The 20,401-nt window shown below is 40.3% G+C and overlaps 1 protein-coding gene across 1 annotated transcript in view; it reads left to right on the top strand.

The window, feature by feature from the left end:
- Positions 1-15,934, top strand: part of LOC123031895 (sodium-dependent phosphate transporter 2-like) — a 19,443-nt gene extending 3,509 nt beyond the window's left edge. The window contains exons 2-7 of the mRNA XM_044447367.1: positions 3,580-3,720; positions 7,483-7,568; positions 8,933-9,029; positions 10,034-10,150; positions 10,895-11,098; positions 13,584-15,934. Coding sequence (XP_044303302.1) covers positions 3,580-3,720; positions 7,483-7,568; positions 8,933-9,029; positions 10,034-10,150; positions 10,895-11,098; positions 13,584-14,176 — 1,238 coding nt within the window. The 3' untranslated portion in view covers positions 14,177-15,934. The remainder of the gene's footprint in view (positions 1-3,579; positions 3,721-7,482; positions 7,569-8,932; positions 9,030-10,033; positions 10,151-10,894; positions 11,099-13,583) is intronic.
- The last annotated feature ends 4,467 nt before the right edge of the window (positions 15,935-20,401 follow it).

Raw genomic sequence — 20,401 nt, 5'->3', positions numbered from 1 at the left:
GCCGCCTGAAAACCCGAATTGTGGGTGTTGCCCCCACACAAAAAAACCCACAAACTCTCTCCCTGGGGCTCCCCCCCCCCTACCACCAAGAAAGACCCCCCCCCCCCCCCCCCCCCGCCACCAATTAAAATACCCTAAACAACAGAACAGAAGGAGACAGAGAAGAAGGCAAAATTGTCTAAATCTCTCAAGGGGAGCATTAAGAGTGTCCAGAAACACATGGACCTTCCACTGGCTACTGGCCTCCTGTGTGCTATAGACACAGTGCCACCACAAGAACAGAGTCACTCTTCTTCTCCAACACAGAAGCAAACACAGGAGCCTCTCTCCCAACCCTTGAAAAACACTTTGGTTTCAGAAGAGGTGATTCATGATCCATCTCCAGTTCCTCTCCAAGAACTAGACCATCCTTTGGTATGGAGGCAAGCCTTGCCAGTACATTCAATCCTGAGTGTCTTCCTTCAGTCAGAACAACATAGATACCACCTTCATTCTTGCTGTCGACCACCTGAGGCTTCACATAAAAGACACCAAACTCCCCTGCGACACCAAGGGAACTTCAATACCAACTATTATGTAGAACAATGAGGTCCCATCAACTCCAGACACAAAGGCTCCCATTGGAGTCCATCAGGATCAAATCAACATTCTCTACTGGAACCTAGCCTCACTGCTCCTTTTTCTGAGCCTATACTCAAATCGACCCATGCAAATCTTCTTTGTGAAAGGCAGCCTCCCTCTAGTTTGCAACATCTGTTGACCACATTGACCAAACTGAACATCATTCAGAGCAAGAACATTACACTTCAATCTCTGCCATCTCCTCTCCAAACCAACATTCAGATTTGTCATTTCATGCATTGGTACTGACCCTATATTTCCCTCAGGCACCAGAGGACTCGGGCTTTTTTTCTACCCAAGTTCTATGCATGGCTCACAGTCTCAGGCTCATCCCCAGACAGGAACCCACCAGGGCAAAGAACCCAGTCTTTGAAGCTGTCCATGCAGAGTCAGGTGGTCCAGGCACTCTTTCATTTTTACCTACCCTGCTCGATGCAGTATACCATGAATGGAAATCCCTTGCATCGGTGGCCCCTCCAACTCATCGACTCAAAAATATGTATCGAGTTCAAGAGAAGGTTGCTGAATTTCTTTTTCAACACCCTCAACCTAATTATTGTTGAATCTTCTCAAACTCATTCTAGAAGGAAACATGCCATACCATCAGACAAGGAAGGCAGGCACCTCAGTGCTGTTAACCGCTGCTTCTATTCCTCTGCTGCCTTCTCTATAAAGATGGCTAACTAGCAGGCCACCATGGCTAGATACCACCTTATGCTTTGGGATAGAATCTCATCCCTATGCATTTCTTTACCTAAAGGTGCTCAGGACCTAGCTAATGGAATTAAGAATGAAGCCATTCACCTGGCCAGACAAGCGATCCACACAGCTCGACTCCAGGCTGAATGTGGAGCAAGAAATATGGCAGGGGCAATAGGGCTTTGTTGCTTCTCCTGGCTTCAATCTTCTGGTCTCTCTGATGAGGCAAAAATGAGACAGAGGCCTCCATCCTTTTTAGGGACCGTAGCGTATCTGGAATAAAAATCAGGAGTACTAGGTGGTACACATTCTATAGCTCCCTTCTGGAATAAGGTGATTTCATCTAGGGGAGGGGTGGATGAGCTAGTTTGCTTCAGTACTGTGAAGTGAGGGCCTCTGTCCTATCCTTGATATCATCTCCCTCAATAAACATACAAAACTCTCTAAAAACCATCCTTCCACTACTTTCTCAAGGTGTATGGTTCACATCTGTTGACCTTAAAGATGCATATTTTCATATTGCAGTTGAGGAGTTTTACATGCATTTCCTCTGCTTTCAGGCACATGAACAACCCTTTCAATTTACCATTCTCCCTTTTGGCTTAGTAACAGCATCTCACATATTAACGAAATGCATGGCTGTCAGTTGTGCCTATCTTCGTCTAAATGGTATCCATGTATACCCTTACTTAGACTCCACAGTGGTGGTGGCCTGCAACAGCTGCATATTAGTAGCCCTGTTAGAAGAAAAAGTGAGAGCACTGGAGCAGCAAGTGTCAACCTTCCAGATAACTAAAGAAAATAAAGGGTTTTTAGACAGAGCAGAGGAGCTGCAATGGCAAAATGTAGTACAGAAGCAAGAAGAGCATCAGCAAACTGAGGCAGCATAGGAGAACCCTGAGGGAAGGGAAAAAATGAACAGGGTGACAGTTTAGATGCAGAAAACTTAGAAAACACTTTACACCCATGGAAGCATTGGAACTCTTGAACCACTTTAAGTTACATAAAGGAATGTGTGAAAAACCCACTGTGAAAGAACTACACTACACACTGCAACTCTGAAACTGTCATTCTTTGAGTGGTCATTTATGCAAGCACACAAACCTGCCTGCCATTCCATCTTGGTGTTGCCCTATGTGTACCAGCTGCTCTCTGAAATGGACAGAGGAGCACAATCTTGGTCTCATTGCTTCAGAACTGAGGACCAGGTATGAGCCCCTCCATCATGCCAGGGCATGCCCAGGGGAGGGGATCCAGCCAGATACTAATTAATCAGCTCTGGAATCTTCCCTAACTGGCTCCACACATGTCGCAGAGCCCATGTGTGTGAATGCAGAGTTGACTGTGCAGAAAATGACAGTTACAGGTAAGTAACCTGCCTTTCCTTAATGTCTTCTGTTAATGACTTCTGCAATACTCCCTTGCAGACCAGCCTAGCTAGCCTGCTTTAACACTATAAAGATTGTATCTATTAGCCTCTGGTCTTGATTTGCTTGTGGGAGGTGGGCAGGAATGGTCTCTAACAGATTGATTCCAAACGGAATCTTTCTTCTCCCTTGCCAAAAAAAAAGAAAACTCCACCTTCAGGGTGGCTTTCACTGCCTGTGGTCTAGACAGTGAAAATGCCACTGTCAATTGGTCTGATCTTTTGTTCTGAGGCTGGGCAATGTGACTGATTAAATTACACCCCTCTTCCTTGGCTTCTGATTGTTCAACGGTGTCTCTCCCCACTCTGCCCCCCCCCATCCCGTGCCCCAAACTAAGGGTGGTTGAGTTCTCACCAGCTGCTTGGCCTTGGCATTCAGCTAAAAATTCTGGCCCTGCCTCTTCCAGTTCTAATTCAGATTCTGAGGTAACAAACATGGAATGCTGTACTTCAAGAGAAGCAGGCCCAGTCCTTACAGCTGTGTAGGTTTAACGTTTGGAATGCAGTGATTGATGGATTGGCAAGCTGCCTTAACAAACAGTGGACAGTGTAAGAAAACAGCATTATTCCATCTCTGTAATATATTAATATGCATTAGGACAAAAATATTACGGAGTTAAAATAATCTAGATTTATTGGGAATAAGTAAGATACAGTGTTGTTTAAGCTGTGTAATTCGTTCCAGAAATGTTCTGTGCCTATCCATGTATAAAAACATTATGAAGTGCTTGCTATAGATTAAGATATTTGTCCTTTCAAAAATGAAAGACTAACATGTTGTAAAAAGTGTTTGATTGTTTATATCTCCTCCCCTCTTCCCTTTTAACTTTTAGGATCTGCTCTTTGGCAGTTAATTGCATCATTCTTGAAGCTCCCCATATCTGGAACTCATTGCATTGTAGGTGCCACCATTGGATTCTCATTAGTTGCAATTGGTACAAAAGGAGTCCAGTGGATGGAACTTGTAAAGATTGGTAATTATCGTTTTCTTTTATATATAGAGAGATGTGCACAAATGCTCATTGATTGGAAAGAACATTCTAGAAACACAATCTTATAATGTAATTATGTTTATTCAATAACTGCTTTAGATAAACTTGGAAATCAGTGGTTTGCAATCCTAGTTTCAAGAGCTTCCTCAAATCATAGTTCTCCAATTCAGATATAACAGCATAGTATGGTTTGATTAGACACAAATGTGATGCATTAAGTTTTGCAGGAGGGTAAAATGTGAATTGAAAAGGAATGCTTGAGTCCATGGCAATCTGTGTTCCAAGCCTGTTTGATTATACACTTTCAGAACTAGGGTATACACATTATAACTAGAAGTAATAAACTATGGCTCAGTTCGGTTGTCATAGAATCTGATTTTTAAATTAGGTTTTGGAGATGTCCATACCTCTTCCCATAGATACACTTAATTCAAAGGATGATTTCTGAATTGCAACTTAACTTCAGGCTATGCTTTTCAGTAATGGTTTCTAAGCAAGCTTTTTTCTTTTAATTTATTATAACATTTCACCAAAACAAAATAATAAAAAGAGAAAAGAATTGTAATAGCACAGATTGACAATATCAGTTTCAGTATATGTATTTGAAGAGTGATTGGTGGTAGGGAGAAAAATACAGCTTTTTAAGAATTACTTATACATTTCAGCAAAAGCAAACCAAATATCCACATCTGTATGCATTTGCAAGTGGTCTCTGTATACTGTCCATTCAAACGTTGAAAGCATTTTTATATTCTCAATATGCTACATTATAGGAAGAAGCATTTATCCCTCAAATGGGTGTATTTGCACAGCATAGGAACTTGTTTACAAATTAGCTACCTGCTCTGGGTTGTTCTTGGACCAACCTATGATAAGCTGGACAGATGATTAGGTTTGCAGTGGGTTGTGCCCATCATTTCTCCATAGTCGTCTTCCATCTGAAACTGCTTTTCTCTTCTCGCTACTCTGTTTGTGCCCTATTTGCAGTTACTGCTGCAGCTTTCCCCAACTTTTGCAATATTTTCATACTCTCTGCAAGGTGACAGCCACTCTCTCCATCATGGGATGGAGCAAATGGGTGTTGGCACCAGCATGACTTAAATTAATCACCCTCAGTGATCTCTGTAAAAAATAAAGGCAGCAGCGTGGGGGCAGAACCTAAGACGAATATAAGAATAACCATGCTGAATCTGGCCAATGGCCCATCCAGTCCTGCACTGTATTCACATGAGCAGAAAAGTCCTTGTGATTGCAGTAGGGACAAAGGACAGGCCAGTTTCAGCTGCCAAGTCCCTTGGGATACCTTCTGGGGTTCCAAGGGGAAAGAAGGAAGAACAACCCATAGTGATTTTGATCATCTTTTGGGTACACTGTAGATTGTTTCATCTTATTTACTGTGCCATGCAAGTCAGCATCTCCACTCAAAATTAATTCATACTTTGACCATTTAATTGTATAACCACACAAATCATCAAAAGCAGCATTTTAAATGTTAATACTATGGAATTTTATTTGGCCAGGGCGGCTTATTTTATTCTAATGTATATATTTTAATTGTTATTGTCTTAATTTATTGTGTATTTTATTCTATGCTGTGAGCCGCCCTGAGGCTTCGGCAAGGGGCGGCATAGAAATGTTTTAATAAATAAATGAATGAATGAATGAATGTACTTAGTATTCCAGACCAAAACTGGAACAGATTATTGGTGTTTCAAGTTAAATATTAAAAGACCATCCACTCAATTTTAAACAATCGTGCATGAAGGCACAGATACTAATATTCTAATAGCACATACTAGGGGGTTCCAAACATAAATCAGATACCAGTGAACAAAGTGGATATCCCTGTCTGGTACTTCTCCCAAAGTTGAAAAAAAAGTCAAGAAGGTGCCATTGGTCATAATTCTGAACTCATAACTTGGTTCTTGGGATTGAATTTAAAATTCAGACCCACTTCTAAAATTCTGTGGGAAAGCTGAAATATTCAAAATAGCAAATATAAATTTCGTTTCAACATAGCAAATATAAATCCAGAACAGGATTAACAGCCTAGTCTGTTTTATCAGTATTGAAAACTATCAGTCAGGAGTGGTTTAAGATTATCAGCCACTTCTCTATGCTTAATAAATCACACCTGATCAGCTTAAACCAGTATTATAATATTAGTGCAAAATACTGGCCAGAATTGCAGTTAATATTTTAATATCAAGACTAATTAAAAGAATAGTGTTCCTTTTCATAAGTGTCATCCTTACCATAATTGGTAATCATTGTAATATAAGCATAATTCATTGATACAGCAAGGAAACCCAGTTCAAATAGCTTTGGAATTAACAGGTTGGAAGATACCCCATGATTGGAGACCTGGTCTGACCAGTTGACATCTCAGTATTCATATTCATAATTGCCTTAGTAGAAAAAGAAGCTGAGAAAAAGAGGCATCCATGTCCTGCTGTAATAGTTCACTACTTATACAATTGAGAATAGAATTTTAAATACTGTGAGAGGCATACATAATACTGTTCTCACTTTCATTACCTGAAATGACACGTAGATATTTTTGCTCTTTAAGATGGTGTGCCAGAGTCTTACCAGGATGTTCAGCATTTTCCTAATGTATTTATTCAGACAATTCTGATTAGCTGTCATCATTCATTGTTGTTTCATGCTATCAAGTTATCTCCAACTTATGGCAGCCCTATGTGTGAAGTCCCTCCAGAATGTCTTGTCTCAATAGCTCTGCTCAGAAAACTAACTGAAGTTAACTGCAATTTAGACATTATTGCAAATTATGAAAACAATCTAGAATAGTTTGGAAATTCATCAGTTTCCATGTCTGAATTAAGCCATTGTATGCCTGTAAATACTGACTTGGGGATATCATTCATAATTATGTTTGCCCTGCTTATGGAATAATAAGGCTTCAGAGAACCACCTTTGACCAGTGTCCCACTCTGGGCTCAAAGTTTATGGTGACTTCCCAAACTGAGAACCAGATCTTTTTCAAATACAGTGTATTTGTGCTGAAAAGATAAAGACAGAAATCTGATGTGATAGCTGAAGATCTGCACATTTTTCTTGGTGGATGTCCAGCAAAAGGTAGGTTAGGATCCATCCTTCAGAAGTACTGTGAATTGCTCTGTCTCTGAAACTAATAAAGCTTGTAGAGAATTAGATAGTGTTAGATGGGCATCGAGTGGGGGGGGGGGTCCCCACTGCATTCTATGGATTCTTTTAATAGTCATGCAGAACAGTATTGCCTTTAAAGACTTCATTGATTAGAGCTTGCATAATTTCCTAGTGTTGCTTAGAGGTTTCAGAAGAACTCTGCAGAGATTTAAACCTTGATACTTACTATGAGTATCAGTGTAACTATTTCCATGGACAGTATTATCTACACATGGTCCCAGCAATGGTCTGAATGTTTTTCCCATTCTGTTGAGCTTTTGCACAATTATTTCAAAGTAAAAATTTATGTGGAATAATCAAACTGAAATTAAGCACTTTGGATCCCCACTAATTTCTGCACAAGTGATACAGATGCATACTTAGTGCTCTCACTGATATCAATGGGACTTAAATATTCTTCAGCTGAATTGTGCCAAACTTAGGGGGGAAAAGCCTTAACCCACTTCCTGCAGTCTAGATTAAAACAACAGCAAAGTTCATTGTCAAAAGATGGGATTCCTTTATTGGGGTAGGATTTTGCCACTTACTGAACATTTTATCCATTTTTTTATTCAGTTGCTTCTTGGTTTATCTCCCCTCTGTTGTCTGGTATGATGTCTGGTGTGCTGTTTCTGCTGATTAGATTCTTCATCTTAAACAAGGTTAGTGGCTGAACTGGCAGTCCCTGTTCTTGCTGGTGGGATTGTAGCATGTGGGACAAATGTAACATTCTTCTCCCCTTAATCACCAGAGTTATCACCCACACAGTCATAATCCATTCCAAAAGTTGTCATATCTGTTTCCATTTATGCAAATATTATATTTATATCCCACCTCTTTCCATTCCAAGAACTCAATATGACTCACATAATACGCCTCTTAATCTTACCCTCACAACAACAAACCTGTGGGGAGGTCAGGCTGGGAGTCTGTGACTGGCCCAAAATCACCCAGTGAGCTCAATGGCTGAGTGGAAATTAGATTACCTGAGTCCCAGTTCTGCACTCTTAGCCACTATACCACACTGACTCTCATAATAGATTCATAATTTATATTTTTTAGCTTTAAAAATGTCACAAAACTCTTATTTTTACTGAACAAACAACAGAGTACTCCTTGGGAAATTGCTAGATAAACTATGGCTCATTATGACAGGAATGAACCACAACAAGACTCATGCTTGAATGCTCCCCCTTCACCCTATGGTTTTGGTGGTAGTACAAAAGTGCAGTTAATAAAAACAGAAGCTAAAAGTTTCTTCCTGATCTTGAGGTGCCTCTGGAAGATGAGAAGGGAGTTTATATCGGTTTTGAATACAACAAATACTGCTTTCAAAATGTGCTAGGCTCACAAAATGTATTTCCTGTTCTATAACAAGAATTTACAGTTTTTTCCATATAATTTTGCCATGAAAATTAATGGATTGCAATGTGAAATTTAAAAAAAGAACATTCTGTAATTGTTTGTAAGATATTGGAATGAGGTGATATCCTGGCAGCCCATGTTAGCCTGAGGGGAAACAAAAAAAGGGGGGGGGGAATAAGAATAGAGGTGGTCCATGTAGGAATACCAGAAGTTTCCAAAGACAAAGCATTTGAAAAAGCATCATTTCTTTGATCTTCTACTTCTTTCTGCAGTTACAAGTTAAGGAATAACAAGCATAGACTTGTATTTTGCTCTGAAGTAGGTGCTTTTGTATTTGTCATTACTGTCTCTCTTATCATGAAGAATCAGCTGAAGCTGTCTTTTGTAGTTCATGAAGAATCAAATGAAGCTGCCTTTTGTGGTTCTTAAAATTAACTCATCCAGCTGTTCATTGTGTTGTCATTCTGTTCGAATTTGTGACTACAAAGGTTCATTACAAAATTAAGAAGCCAACATTTTCCTTTCATTTAGTGTGACCTTTGTGTGTGACCAGGCTGAAGTAACTTCCTCACTGAAGTGTGAGCAACATTTTTTGATGTTGACTATATATGTTGCAATACCCCCAGAGTTCTAATATTCATCCTATGTCTTCATTATGCAGGAAGACCCTGTACCTAATGGTCTCCGTGCTCTTCCAGTATTCTATGCTGCTACAATAACAATTAATATGTTTTCCATAATGTACACTGGTGCCCCAGGTGAGTAGTACCTGACATAACAAGTTTATTATGGAAGCACTATATTGGCCTACTGACACATACCAAATACTTTCCATTCTGTATACTTGGGAATAGATGAAGCACAGTAAAGAGGATGTAAATGCTGCAATAGACACCTTGCTTAGGAATATTGTAAAAGTGGGAACTCACACAGAGTAGTTCATGGAAAAGCAAGAGAAGTTCTTCATAGTCTCTGTGCATCATACTTATGGGATCTCCATCTGCATGGAGCCTGTTACCAGAGACTATATGTGTGAATGCACAGATGACAACTCAAAGAACAACATTTACAGGTAAGCAACCTGACTTTGTTGTGTGTTCTAGCTATCCTAGGCCTCTTAGGACAATGTATGGGCCACTTTACTATGGCTTGCTTATTCCCTGGTGCATTATGGTGCATTCCAGCAGCCATTTTAAATATTCAAGCCATGGTGTGCAATTCTGTGGTTGTCCGAATAGTACAAATTGGAGCTGAACAACTCTCATATAATCTATGGATTGTTTTAGGGTTGTGCAAGCCACCATTGCTCGATTTAACACATCATAAACCACAGTGACTGCCTACTGCAGCTTGAATATTCACAGTGGTGGCTGGTATATGTTGCAGCTCCATGGTGCATATGGTACAAATCAAGTCACTATGTAGAGGTAAACCCAGGTTTACTATCAACATGGAATTGTAACAGTTCGCAACTCTTTGATAAGTGTTCTAGTATAGTGTAAACATGTTTGTCACATTTTTATCTGAAGCACTCATTTAAAACAAAAAATTAAAACATTTAAAACAATCATAGTTGTCTCTGTCCTGTTTCTAAAAGAGAAATATTTTAAAATATAGTTCAAAATATACATGTTCACTGGCAGAAGTCAACCTTCCCTCCTCCCTTTTTTCCCCAGCCTGGTACCTGGTAATCATTCTATATTGTGATATAAGGTTGCAAACCAATGTGAAATAATGAAATTTAATTCTTTCCCCCTTTCAGTTCTAGGAATCAGTCTTCCTATATGGGCAATAGCACTGATATCAATTGGTATATCACTAGTATTTGCTGCCTTAGTCTGGATATTTGTGTGTCCATGGATGAGAAGAAAAATAGCAAGTATGTCTTTTGTGGGGAATGAAATGCATCTGGCTTAAAATCTTATAACTCTGGATATGCTGTTATATTTTCTTACTATTACAAAATATAGTTTGATTAACTTTTTTTTTTAATTGTGATTGAGTCACTGGAACCCAAATGACCAAACAAAAGACTATGATCCAAAGTGCTTATTTATACCCAATCTTTTCTCATAATAACTTTCATTCAAATGATAAGAGTTAATGAGTGGCAGGATTCATAGTCTTTACTTGCACCCAATGTGACCTCTGATTTGTTTTTAATTCTTCAAACAGATTGTTATGTTGCATCCTAAACTGACAGTAGAACTGATTTTATTTTCAAAAATCACTTGCCTGTGGCAGGTAGAAGAAATGGTGCTTGAGGAATACAAGTCCCATCAACCCAAATTAGCTTCAAACTAGTTACATAACATTTTGGGTGCTGCTCAAAATATTTTACTTATTCATAGCATCTAAACTGCCTTGAGTTTGAGGAAGAGTGGGAGAAAGATTTAAGTTTTTGTGTTCCAACCTAGACACATGTGTTAATGGAAGCAAGTATTCTGTTTGTTAGAGGTAGATTCATTGCATGTATAAAAATTATTTATTTTTATGTGGCTTTACAACAGAGCAGAGTGCTATAGCACTGCAGTCATTTTATTGAAATGACATTGGGTACTTCTGATGTAGAATGGCTATTACATAGATAAAGAACAATCTTTAATAAAAGTTCTGTATTTAGGTCAGTTAAAGAAAGAAGGTGCATTATCAAAGATCTCTGATGAAAGCCTTGACAAAATTCAAGATGAGGATATGCCTGTCTTTAAAGAACTTCCTGGTGCCAGAGCAACTGATGAAAGTATTATTCCTCTTACTGGTTCTGTAACAGAAGAGGCTGGTGCATCAGATAATATAGCAAATGGCAGTCATCCACGTGTGCCATATGGTGAGATACCAAAAGCACAAAATGCTTTCCTTTATTTTCATGTATTTATTGTGAGCTGTTCTCTGGTACCTTGGTTATATCCATGGGTTGTATCCAGGGAAAGACTTCTGCTTGTGGAAACTCAGTTTTGGATTTAGCTTGCATAAACCATTGTATAACACATTATGATATCATTGAAACAGAGCAACTCAGAAAGGGTCTCCTGGACCATCTAGTCTGGCCCCCGGCTCCAACCGGCTCTGCTCATGACACGCCTACCATGTGCATGCCCAGCCTATCCATGAAACACCCTCACTGATGGGCTTCAACGACTTCCCATGGAAGCCCATTCCATACCCATAGGATCCATACCCTTGGGATCCTAACTGTCAGGAATTACTTCCTGGCATCCATCCCTGACTTTACTCACCTAGTTCCCCCAGACAGAGTAACTATTACAAGCAATTATTAAAACAAAACTATGACCTAGTGAAGAGAGTCCTTGGCCAGTCCAGGCCACAGCCCAGCAGACAAGTGACGATGTCAACTGCTGAGCATGGCTTTATAAGGATGCTGGCCCCACCTGTCTGCTTCCTCCTGGGCCTCTCTGGCCCTTCCTTTCCACTGCTCCGCCCCCCCCCCCCCCCCGCAAACCTTTGCCCAGCTCCTACATGGCCTTCACCAGTTCCCTGGTCCCAGTTTCTGCTGCTCCACTATTCTGCCAAGAGCCAAAAGAGCCAAATATCAATCATGGTTTCATAATTACAGGTGTTGCCCATGTTAGTCATTTTACGTGTTCTGATAGTGATTGTACATCTACCAGGTCAGGTGTGCCCAACTTTTTGGGTCATTTGGCACATTTGGAATTCTGGAAGTGCTGTGACAAAAAAGTTGTTATGGGTTGGGCTTGTCCATGTTTGCCAGGGCTGTATGGCACCAGCCTTCCTCCAAAAAATAAACTGGTGAGGCTAACAGAAAATAACTTTGCTAAGAACCCATATACTCATACAAGGCAGAGGCAGGCCCTGAGCTCCAAAGTACAAAGCCACTGTTTTGAATCCACAGTTTTCTGCTCTCTACACAAAACTAATGAGGCTCAGAGACAAATAACCTCATCAAGAAATGGCAGATCACATCTGAGTCCCCACAAAGCACAACAAAATACCCACACATAAACAAAAAATAGGGTCATACACATATGCATGCCCTAGAAAGGATCCCTCTAGAACCCTTAGGGTGTTTCTTGCTAATATCAGTTCACGTTTTACTTAGTCTTCTGGACTGCAGCCACCCACCAATTTTACTTTCTAAGAATACCTCTGGTGATTGTATGGGGCCCACAAGTATTCTTGAGAATGCAGACACACTGGAGGACAACGGGTTATTTTGTAACATGCCAGCCTCCTACTTAAAACTTTCTAAATTAAAATCCTTTAAAAATCCAGAAAGACAGGGAACCTGATGGGGGTGAAGAGAATGTCTATGGCACTAAATTTGAGACCCTAGTGCTAGTAAAAAAAACAGTTTTTCTCATACTTCTGCTTGTTTAACATTTGAAATAACCCTGTTGGTGTAAATGTAGCTGCCCAGAACACCTGCATCAGTACTTTGTTCCAATCTTTCTGATGTTAGAAATAAACCCAAAGTGAAAGAGTATGTAGTTCTGTCATGCTCTCCTCATGAATGCTCAGAGATTGCTTTGGCTTGTAACAGAGTTTTGAAAAGAACATACTTATACATTTATGTTATCCAAGTTATCTTACCAGCTACTTATGTAGTTTACTGTGGTTTCTGTTAATGATGATCCAGTTACCATCAAATTGATTTGTGATATACTAGAAACCTATAATAGTATAATCTTTTTTGGTAAAAAATTTAATGGCATCTTAAACTTAGATGTTGAATGATGTTTCATTAATATTTGAGCCTCTATATCTAACTGAAAGTGTTTTTGTATACACTAGCTTTCTTTCCTTCACTTAGGAATAATATTGGAGTAAAGCTTTAGTTTTTTTCATGCTCAACCCCAGTGACCTAATGGTTGAGTGGGGACTGAAGTCCAGCATTCTAACCAGTGAACAACGCTACTGTTGCTTATATTTTGTTACATATTAAGTTAAAATTGCTAACTTGAAATATTACAGACCCTGTGCCTCAAACTAAGAAATCTAAGTTTAAAGACAAAGCACATTGAGGAGGAAGGAAGAAAGAAAATCAGTCAAGGGAAGCGAGGGTGAATAGCTGTTAGAACAGATCAATAGGAAGGTTTCTCTTTTCCCCTGCCATGCAGATTGACTGGCTATGGCTACAGTCCAAGGAGGAGTGTTTTGACCAGGCAAGCTGTGGAAAGGTCCTTTCCATCTTCTATAAGCCACAGAATGACTGGTTGCTGCAAAATGTATGCTAGCAAATACAGATAATTGAAAAGTAATATTGCTTCAGCATTTTTGCTACCTGTCTGTCTTTGGTTACCTCTGAAAAGTAAGACTTTTCTTTGCTGTTTCAGGAAGGGCATTTTCAATGACACACAGTATGGTGAAATCACCTGTTTCCAATGGCACCTTTAATTTTGATGGTCACATGAAGAGTGATATACATGTATATCACACTGTGCACAAAGACTCAGGGTTGTACAAAGACTTACTGCACAAAATACATCTAGACCGAGGTAATGATGACAAGCCTGCACAAGAAAATAACTACAAGTTGCTACGACGCAATAACAGTTACACTTGCTACACAGCTGCCATATGTGGGATGCCAGTGCATTCTTCCTTCAAGGCTACTGACATGTCAACTCCAGAAGATAGTGAAAAGCTAGTTACAGACACAGTATCTTACTCAAAAAAAAGAGTTCGCTATGACAGCTACTCCAGCTACTGCAATGCTGTGGCAGAAGCAGAAATTGAAGCAGAAGAAGGTGGTGTGGAGATGAAATTGGCATCTGAGTTAGTTGATCCTAACCATCCCTCGGAGGATCCTGCAGAAGAAGAGAGAGATGAGAGAGACTCCTCAGAGGTCCACCTTCTTTTCCACTTTCTCCAAATTCTTACAGCTTGTTTTGGATCTTTTGCTCATGGAGGTAATGATGTTAGGTAGGTAATGAGAGCTTGCCTATGTTAATACTATAATTCAGTTTGTGAGTACTGTAATTTCTAGTAGTTGGGGATATATACAAGAAGCATTGTGGTTCATTGCAAATTCTCACTAATCCTAATATGTTTTTTAAAAAGCAATCTGCTCAAACATTTCCTTCATCTATAATTATGTACTCTTGCTACCCATTTGTGTGGGAAAAGAATATACAAATATAATCAGGTCTGAACTGTGGGTTCTGAGTTGGTTTTAGCCAGAGAACTGAAGTCTGAGCTAATTTTATTGGTATTTAGTGCTGAATTTCCTCTTTTCTCCTGCTGCGCCATTGTTTATCCATAGGAAAAGGTCACCTATAATTGCTCAGTTGTCTTCAGTGACCAAATGATTACTATTTTGCAAGCTTACCAATTTGCTATTTTTTTGTTTGTTTATAAAGAATGTTTTGAAGGACATGTTTTTGACACATAATGTCTTCCCATGTAAATTGGAAATCTGTTTTCCTTTCAAAATAACTTTCTAGGCTGGCTCCATTTTAATAGATTAAGAGCAGCTGTTGTGTTCCCCACTACTCAATTTATTTTTAGACTGAAGATTCATAAAGCTGAGTTCTTATGATAGGCTGATTTTACCTAAGTTCTTTTGCCTGCCACTAGGGCCAGTATGTGTTAGAAATCACAGACTGCATTCAGACTATTATAACTCTGCTTAATAACTCAAAATATTAATGAGACTTGGGGCTCTGCATGTAACCTTTTAATTCTCCTTTTACCTAGATGAGCAAACCACATTTTGCATATTCTAACTAGGAAATAATAGATAACAACTTCAAAACAAGACAAGATGCTAAACCATGGTTTGAAGTTGGTTTAATATGTTGGCTTGTTCTGAAGCTTTTAGTAGTTTCCTAGCTCAGATGAAACATGAAATTATAATTAATTGAAATGGTCCTTCTTTCTTTATTCCCTCTGGAAGGAGAAGAACCAAGAGGTTTTCCTGGCCAAAAGTCTTGTTCATATCCAAATTCTGAACGTATATATTGACACAAGTTACCACTAAGAGAATGCCTCAATCCTCACTTTCCCAATCCAAGTCAATAGTATGCACACTGGGTTGTGGCCCTGACTCACAGAGTGAGTTCTAATAAGCTATTGGACCTTGCAACAGAAATTGACTGTGGAATTCCAAAGTTCTATGGGAATTATATACAACTTAATACTTTCTACTTTAGGATAAATATTGATTTCTACCAATTTACAAATGTTAGACTATGGCCTGCAATTTTATGGCTCCACCCACCCAGTTCCCATTTTTAGAATTAACAGCCACATTGCCATTTCATGGGAAGGTAAATATTTTGCTAGAATATCAAGAATTTTATATATGAGTGTTTTAAGAACTCTCAAGTTTATTCCAAACTGGATGATATTAATTTGTCACAGAATTTGATTTATTGTCACAGCTAGTTTTTTTCAAATTCCTTGCCCTCAAAAAAGTGTTTCAGGTATGTATTTCTACCCAGCATCTTCTGTAATGAGAATTCATTCTACTTTTTTGTGGTTTCACTGTCCTCCCTTATCTGTAGGGGAGGAAAACACCTTTAGTAGCACAGGACAAAAGTTTTGTTGGGGGTTGAGAGATGTTTATGTTTCTGCCCACTCCAAATTCAAGATTGCGGTTTCCCTTGTTGTTTGGGCAGCATCTGTGCCAGCATGTGTTAGATGACTGGATGAAAACATGTTCAGGCTTGAAAGGATGGTTTGTGCTGGCTGTTTCTGTCTGCTTGGTTGGTTAGGGTCCTTTCCCAGCAGCCATGCCCAACCCATTGGGGATAAGGAGACTATGCAACAGGCCAGGGAACCAATGAGTACAAAACATTATTAGAGCTGGGGCATCAGGAGGATAGGAATGACTGCAGAGAGCTGCTGCTGATGATGATGATTTTTATCATTTGAAGCAGGGACTCTGGTTTTCAAAAGGTAGTGTTTTTTCAGCATTATATGTTTGTTTTACACATTGTCAGGCAGCACCATTGCCTTTTGCTCTAGTTGTGTATGTTGGCAAGGCACTTGCACTAAATATAGTCAATGCTAGTCTTTGGATCTAGGTGCCAATTTCTGGGTTCTGCGTTCTCTAGATTCCATTCTCCATTGCCAGTGTCCTGAGAAAGGTTTGGTTTGTTGACTCATTAAACTTGAACAATTGTGTTAGGCCATTTATGTTCTAGTAATCAACCAATTCTTGTTTTTTAGCTTTAAGTAGCAGATAGCATAGACATTGCAACAGCATATAATGGCCACGTAATATTCTTTCTATCTTTGGTTAGCAATGTTAGTGTTCTTGCTGTGATCCTGTGCTTTGGAAGTCAGTGTGTTAAAGGGTTGTTTTCTTACAGCGTATGCCAGTGGTGTCCAACCATTGGTCCATGGACCAGCACCAGTCCATAGGAGATTTCTTGGTGGTCCATTGTGGGGGGGGGGGCACATCCCACTTGCCACAGACCAGTGTGGGGACTGGCTGTGCCCCACCACTTCTTCCTCAGTTGGCATTGCATTAGTGGGGGTGTGCCAGTGCTGGTGGTAGGGCCAGGGAGGGAAGAGACAGCTGGCTGGGAGCCATGCTATGCCGGTTTCAGTATTTTGTTCTTTTGTTGGCATTTTTTGTTGCTCCTTTTCTGGTTGTTTTGGAGAATTTTCTTTTTTTGATATTGTGTTTGGAAGCTACTACATGAATACTGTATTATGTGTATGGTGCTTTTTTGTTTCTGCTTCATTGGTTCCCAAGGTGGTTTTCCTATTTTCATGGGTTCTCAGCTGAGGAAAGGTTGAAAACCACTGTTGTTATACCATGTACCACTTTTAGAAGAAGTTAAAAGATAAAATGTGCTCAGCTCTGGCTTTATGTAAGGCAGTCCAGACCAAAACAAAATGCTTCTGAAACATTACTTTTTGGGCTGCAGACCCACAGATAATTAGGCAAGTCACTAAGAAGCAAATGCACACCTTTTGTATTAGGATGTTAAGAATTAAGCTAGCAGGTTAATTAAAATAGTGATTCTAAGGATGATCTCATGCATTTATTGAGGCATACCGTGTCTGTGGCAGAGGGTACATTTAGACTTATAGAAGAGTAGAATTGGAAGAGGCTGATAAGGCCATCAGGTCCAACCCCTGCTGAGCATAGAACTCTAAATTAAAGCATTCCTAACAGATGGCTGTTCTCTTACATGTTGAATGTGTCCAGTGGGGGAAAGCCCATTTCCTAATTGGTTCCATTGTCATATTGCTCTGACAGTCAAGACATGTTTCCTGATGTTGAGCTGGAATTTGGCTTCCTAGAACTTGAGTCCATTATCCTGTGTCCTACAGTCTGGGATGATCAAGAGGAGATCCTTGCCCTCCTCTGTGTGACCACCTTCCAATTATTTGAAGAGTTCTATCATATCTCACCTCAGCCTTCTTTTTTCAAGGGATAACATGAACAGTTCTTTCAGTGTCTCCTTATAGGACTTTGTTTCTAATCCCTGGATCATCCTTCTTTCCCTCTTCTGAACCTGTTCCATTTTGTCTACATCTTTCTTAAATTGTAGTACTCAGAACTGGACACAGGATTCAAGATGAGGCTTAACTAGTGCTGTGCAGAAGGCAACTAGTACTTCATTTAGGACACCCAAAATACCCCTTGCCATTTTGCAGCCACATCTAGGAAGTTACAGCCCATCTTGGCTTTCTGAATGTTTGTATAGCATACATTTATTTCAAAATATGTCAGGCATTACACATTATATTTTTAGGTGTATTTCTAAGCACGTAATCTGCGAGAGTGTCTGAGAAAAATGATAACGGAAAATATGTAAGCAAGGTATGAACAAATAACCAGCCTTTGTTATACTCTAATGCCTCCCCTCACCTTAAAGCAGAACTTTAAAAAACAGCTTCACATACTGTAGCCAGAAAAATCCATTTTACATAAAGCACAGCTTTGGGACAAAATGCATAGATGTTCTGCAGACATCTCCTGGGTATTATATTGACAATATGTAAGGAAGAGGGCTGTGTTGAATGTTCTGAATTGTTTGAATGCAGTGTTCCTTATCTTAACCATGGTTCACAAATCCAATGGAGATAGATTAATCTAAACAGGCACGCTTTTGGGCACACTGGTCAAATGGAAAAACCTGGGCATAGCCACAGAATGGCTGCCATGGGAGAGACTGGCTAATAAGGAAAAATAATCTGTCTAAAGTAGTGATGGAATAGGTGCTCCAACACATTTTTTAAAAAATCTCCTTAGCCCACAGTTTTTCAATAGAAACATATTTCAAACAAGGTACTTTTTTTCTTTCTCACCTTCTCTGCCATCAAACATATTCTCTATGGTGAAGCCATGGTGTGCAATTCTATAAATGGAGTAGACCCACATATATCCAAATAATATCCCATGACCTTACAGATGCATGTCTTGCAATATAGGAATGACATATGGAAGTCACTTGTAAGCCAGCATTCATTCATTCAAAACATATGCTGCCCAATTGTGCCACAGCACCTCTGGGTGGTTCACAACCACAAGATAAAAACACAATAAAACATAATAAAACCAATAACGCATTAAAAACAACAATAAAACACAGCAGAACATACAAAATAGCGGTCTATGGCAATTAGTTATTGAAATATTTTTTTAAAAAAAGGAAGGTTTTTGCCTGGTGCCGAAAAGAAAGTAAGGAAGGCACCAAGCGAATCTCCTTGGGGGAGAGCATTCCAAATATGGGGAGCAGCTGTGGAAAAGGCCCTCCTAGTGGCCATCCCTCTCGCCTCCTCAAGGGATGCCTCATACAGAAGGGCCCCCTGCGTAGATGTCAAAGGCCAGGTGGGCACGTATGGATGCAGGCACTCCCTAAGATAACTGGGGCCTAAGCCATTTAGGGCTTTATACATCAACACAAGCACCTTGAATTGGGCCAAGGCCACAATTAGTAACCAATGAAGATCTTTCAGTGTAGGTGTTACGTGGGCCGCTCTAGGGGCTCTTGTCACCAACTGAGTGGCCCTATTCTGTACCAATTGTAACTGCCGGACCATCTTCAAGGACACCCTCACATAGGGCACATTGCAGTAATCTATTTTGAATGCTGCCAGTGCATGGGTGATTGTTTTCAGGCTCTGTCTGTCCAGGTAGGGACAAAGTGGTGTATCCTCCATAGCTGGAGGAAAGCACCCCTAGACACCAAGCCCACCTGATATTCCAGGGACAAACCCAGGTCCAGGAGCACCCCCAGACTGTGGCCCACTGCAACCCTATGAAGGACAGGGCAGTGCCCCTCCAACCTGTCAGATGATCTCCCTACTAGCAGCACCTCTGTCTTGTCAGGATTGAACCTCAGTTTATTGATCCTCATCCAGTCCATTATCAAACTCAGACCTCAGTTCAAGATGGCAACAACCTCACCTGGATGAGACATAAAAGAGAGGTAGAGCTGAGTATCATCAGCATATTGCTGAGTCCTCAGCCCAGACCTCCAGATGATCTCCCAGTGGCTTCATATAGATGTTAAAAAGCATGGGGGACAGCACTGAGCCCTGAGGTACCCCATGACACAACCGCCATGGCACAGAGGAATAGTCCCCCAGGACTACCTTCTGGACTCAGCCATGTAGAAGCAGAACCACTGCAAAGCAGTGCCACCAACCTGTCCAGAAGGACACCGTGGTTGATGGTGTTGAAGCCGGCTGAGAGGTCAAGGAGAACCAACAGGGTCACACTGTCCCTGTTTCTGTCCCTGCACAGGTCATCATACAGGATGATCAAGGCTGTCTCCATTTCAAACCCAGGCTTAAAGCCCAATTGAAATGGATCCAGATAATCCGTGTCTTCCAAGAGTTCCCGAAGTTGTCTGGGCACCACCCGTTCCAGCACCTTGCCCAAAAAGGGAAAATTAACAATGGGCCAGTAATTAACCAGTACCCCTGGATCCAGGCCTGGCCTTTTAAAGAGTAGTCTACTGCCTTCTTTAAAAGGGCAGGGACCACTCCCTCTTTTAATGAAGTGATGACAGCATCCTGGACCCAGGGCCAAACCCCGTCAGATCTCCCAATCAACCAAGATGGGCAAGGATCAAGAAGGCACATGGTGAATCGGACAAAGCCAAGCACCTTGTCCACATCCTCAGGTCTCAATAACTGAAACTCATCCAATAATGGACCATTAAATGGTGCACTGGACACATCC

Source organism: Varanus komodoensis, unplaced genomic scaffold (genome assembly GCF_004798865.1).
Source record: "Varanus komodoensis strain SLA01 unplaced genomic scaffold, ASM479886v1 scaffold51, whole genome shotgun sequence".
NCBI classification, from domain to species: domain Eukaryota; kingdom Metazoa; phylum Chordata; class Lepidosauria; order Squamata; family Varanidae; genus Varanus; species Varanus komodoensis.
Note: the sequence above shows the minus strand (reverse complement) of the source record. Positions and strands in the feature narration are given on the sequence as shown.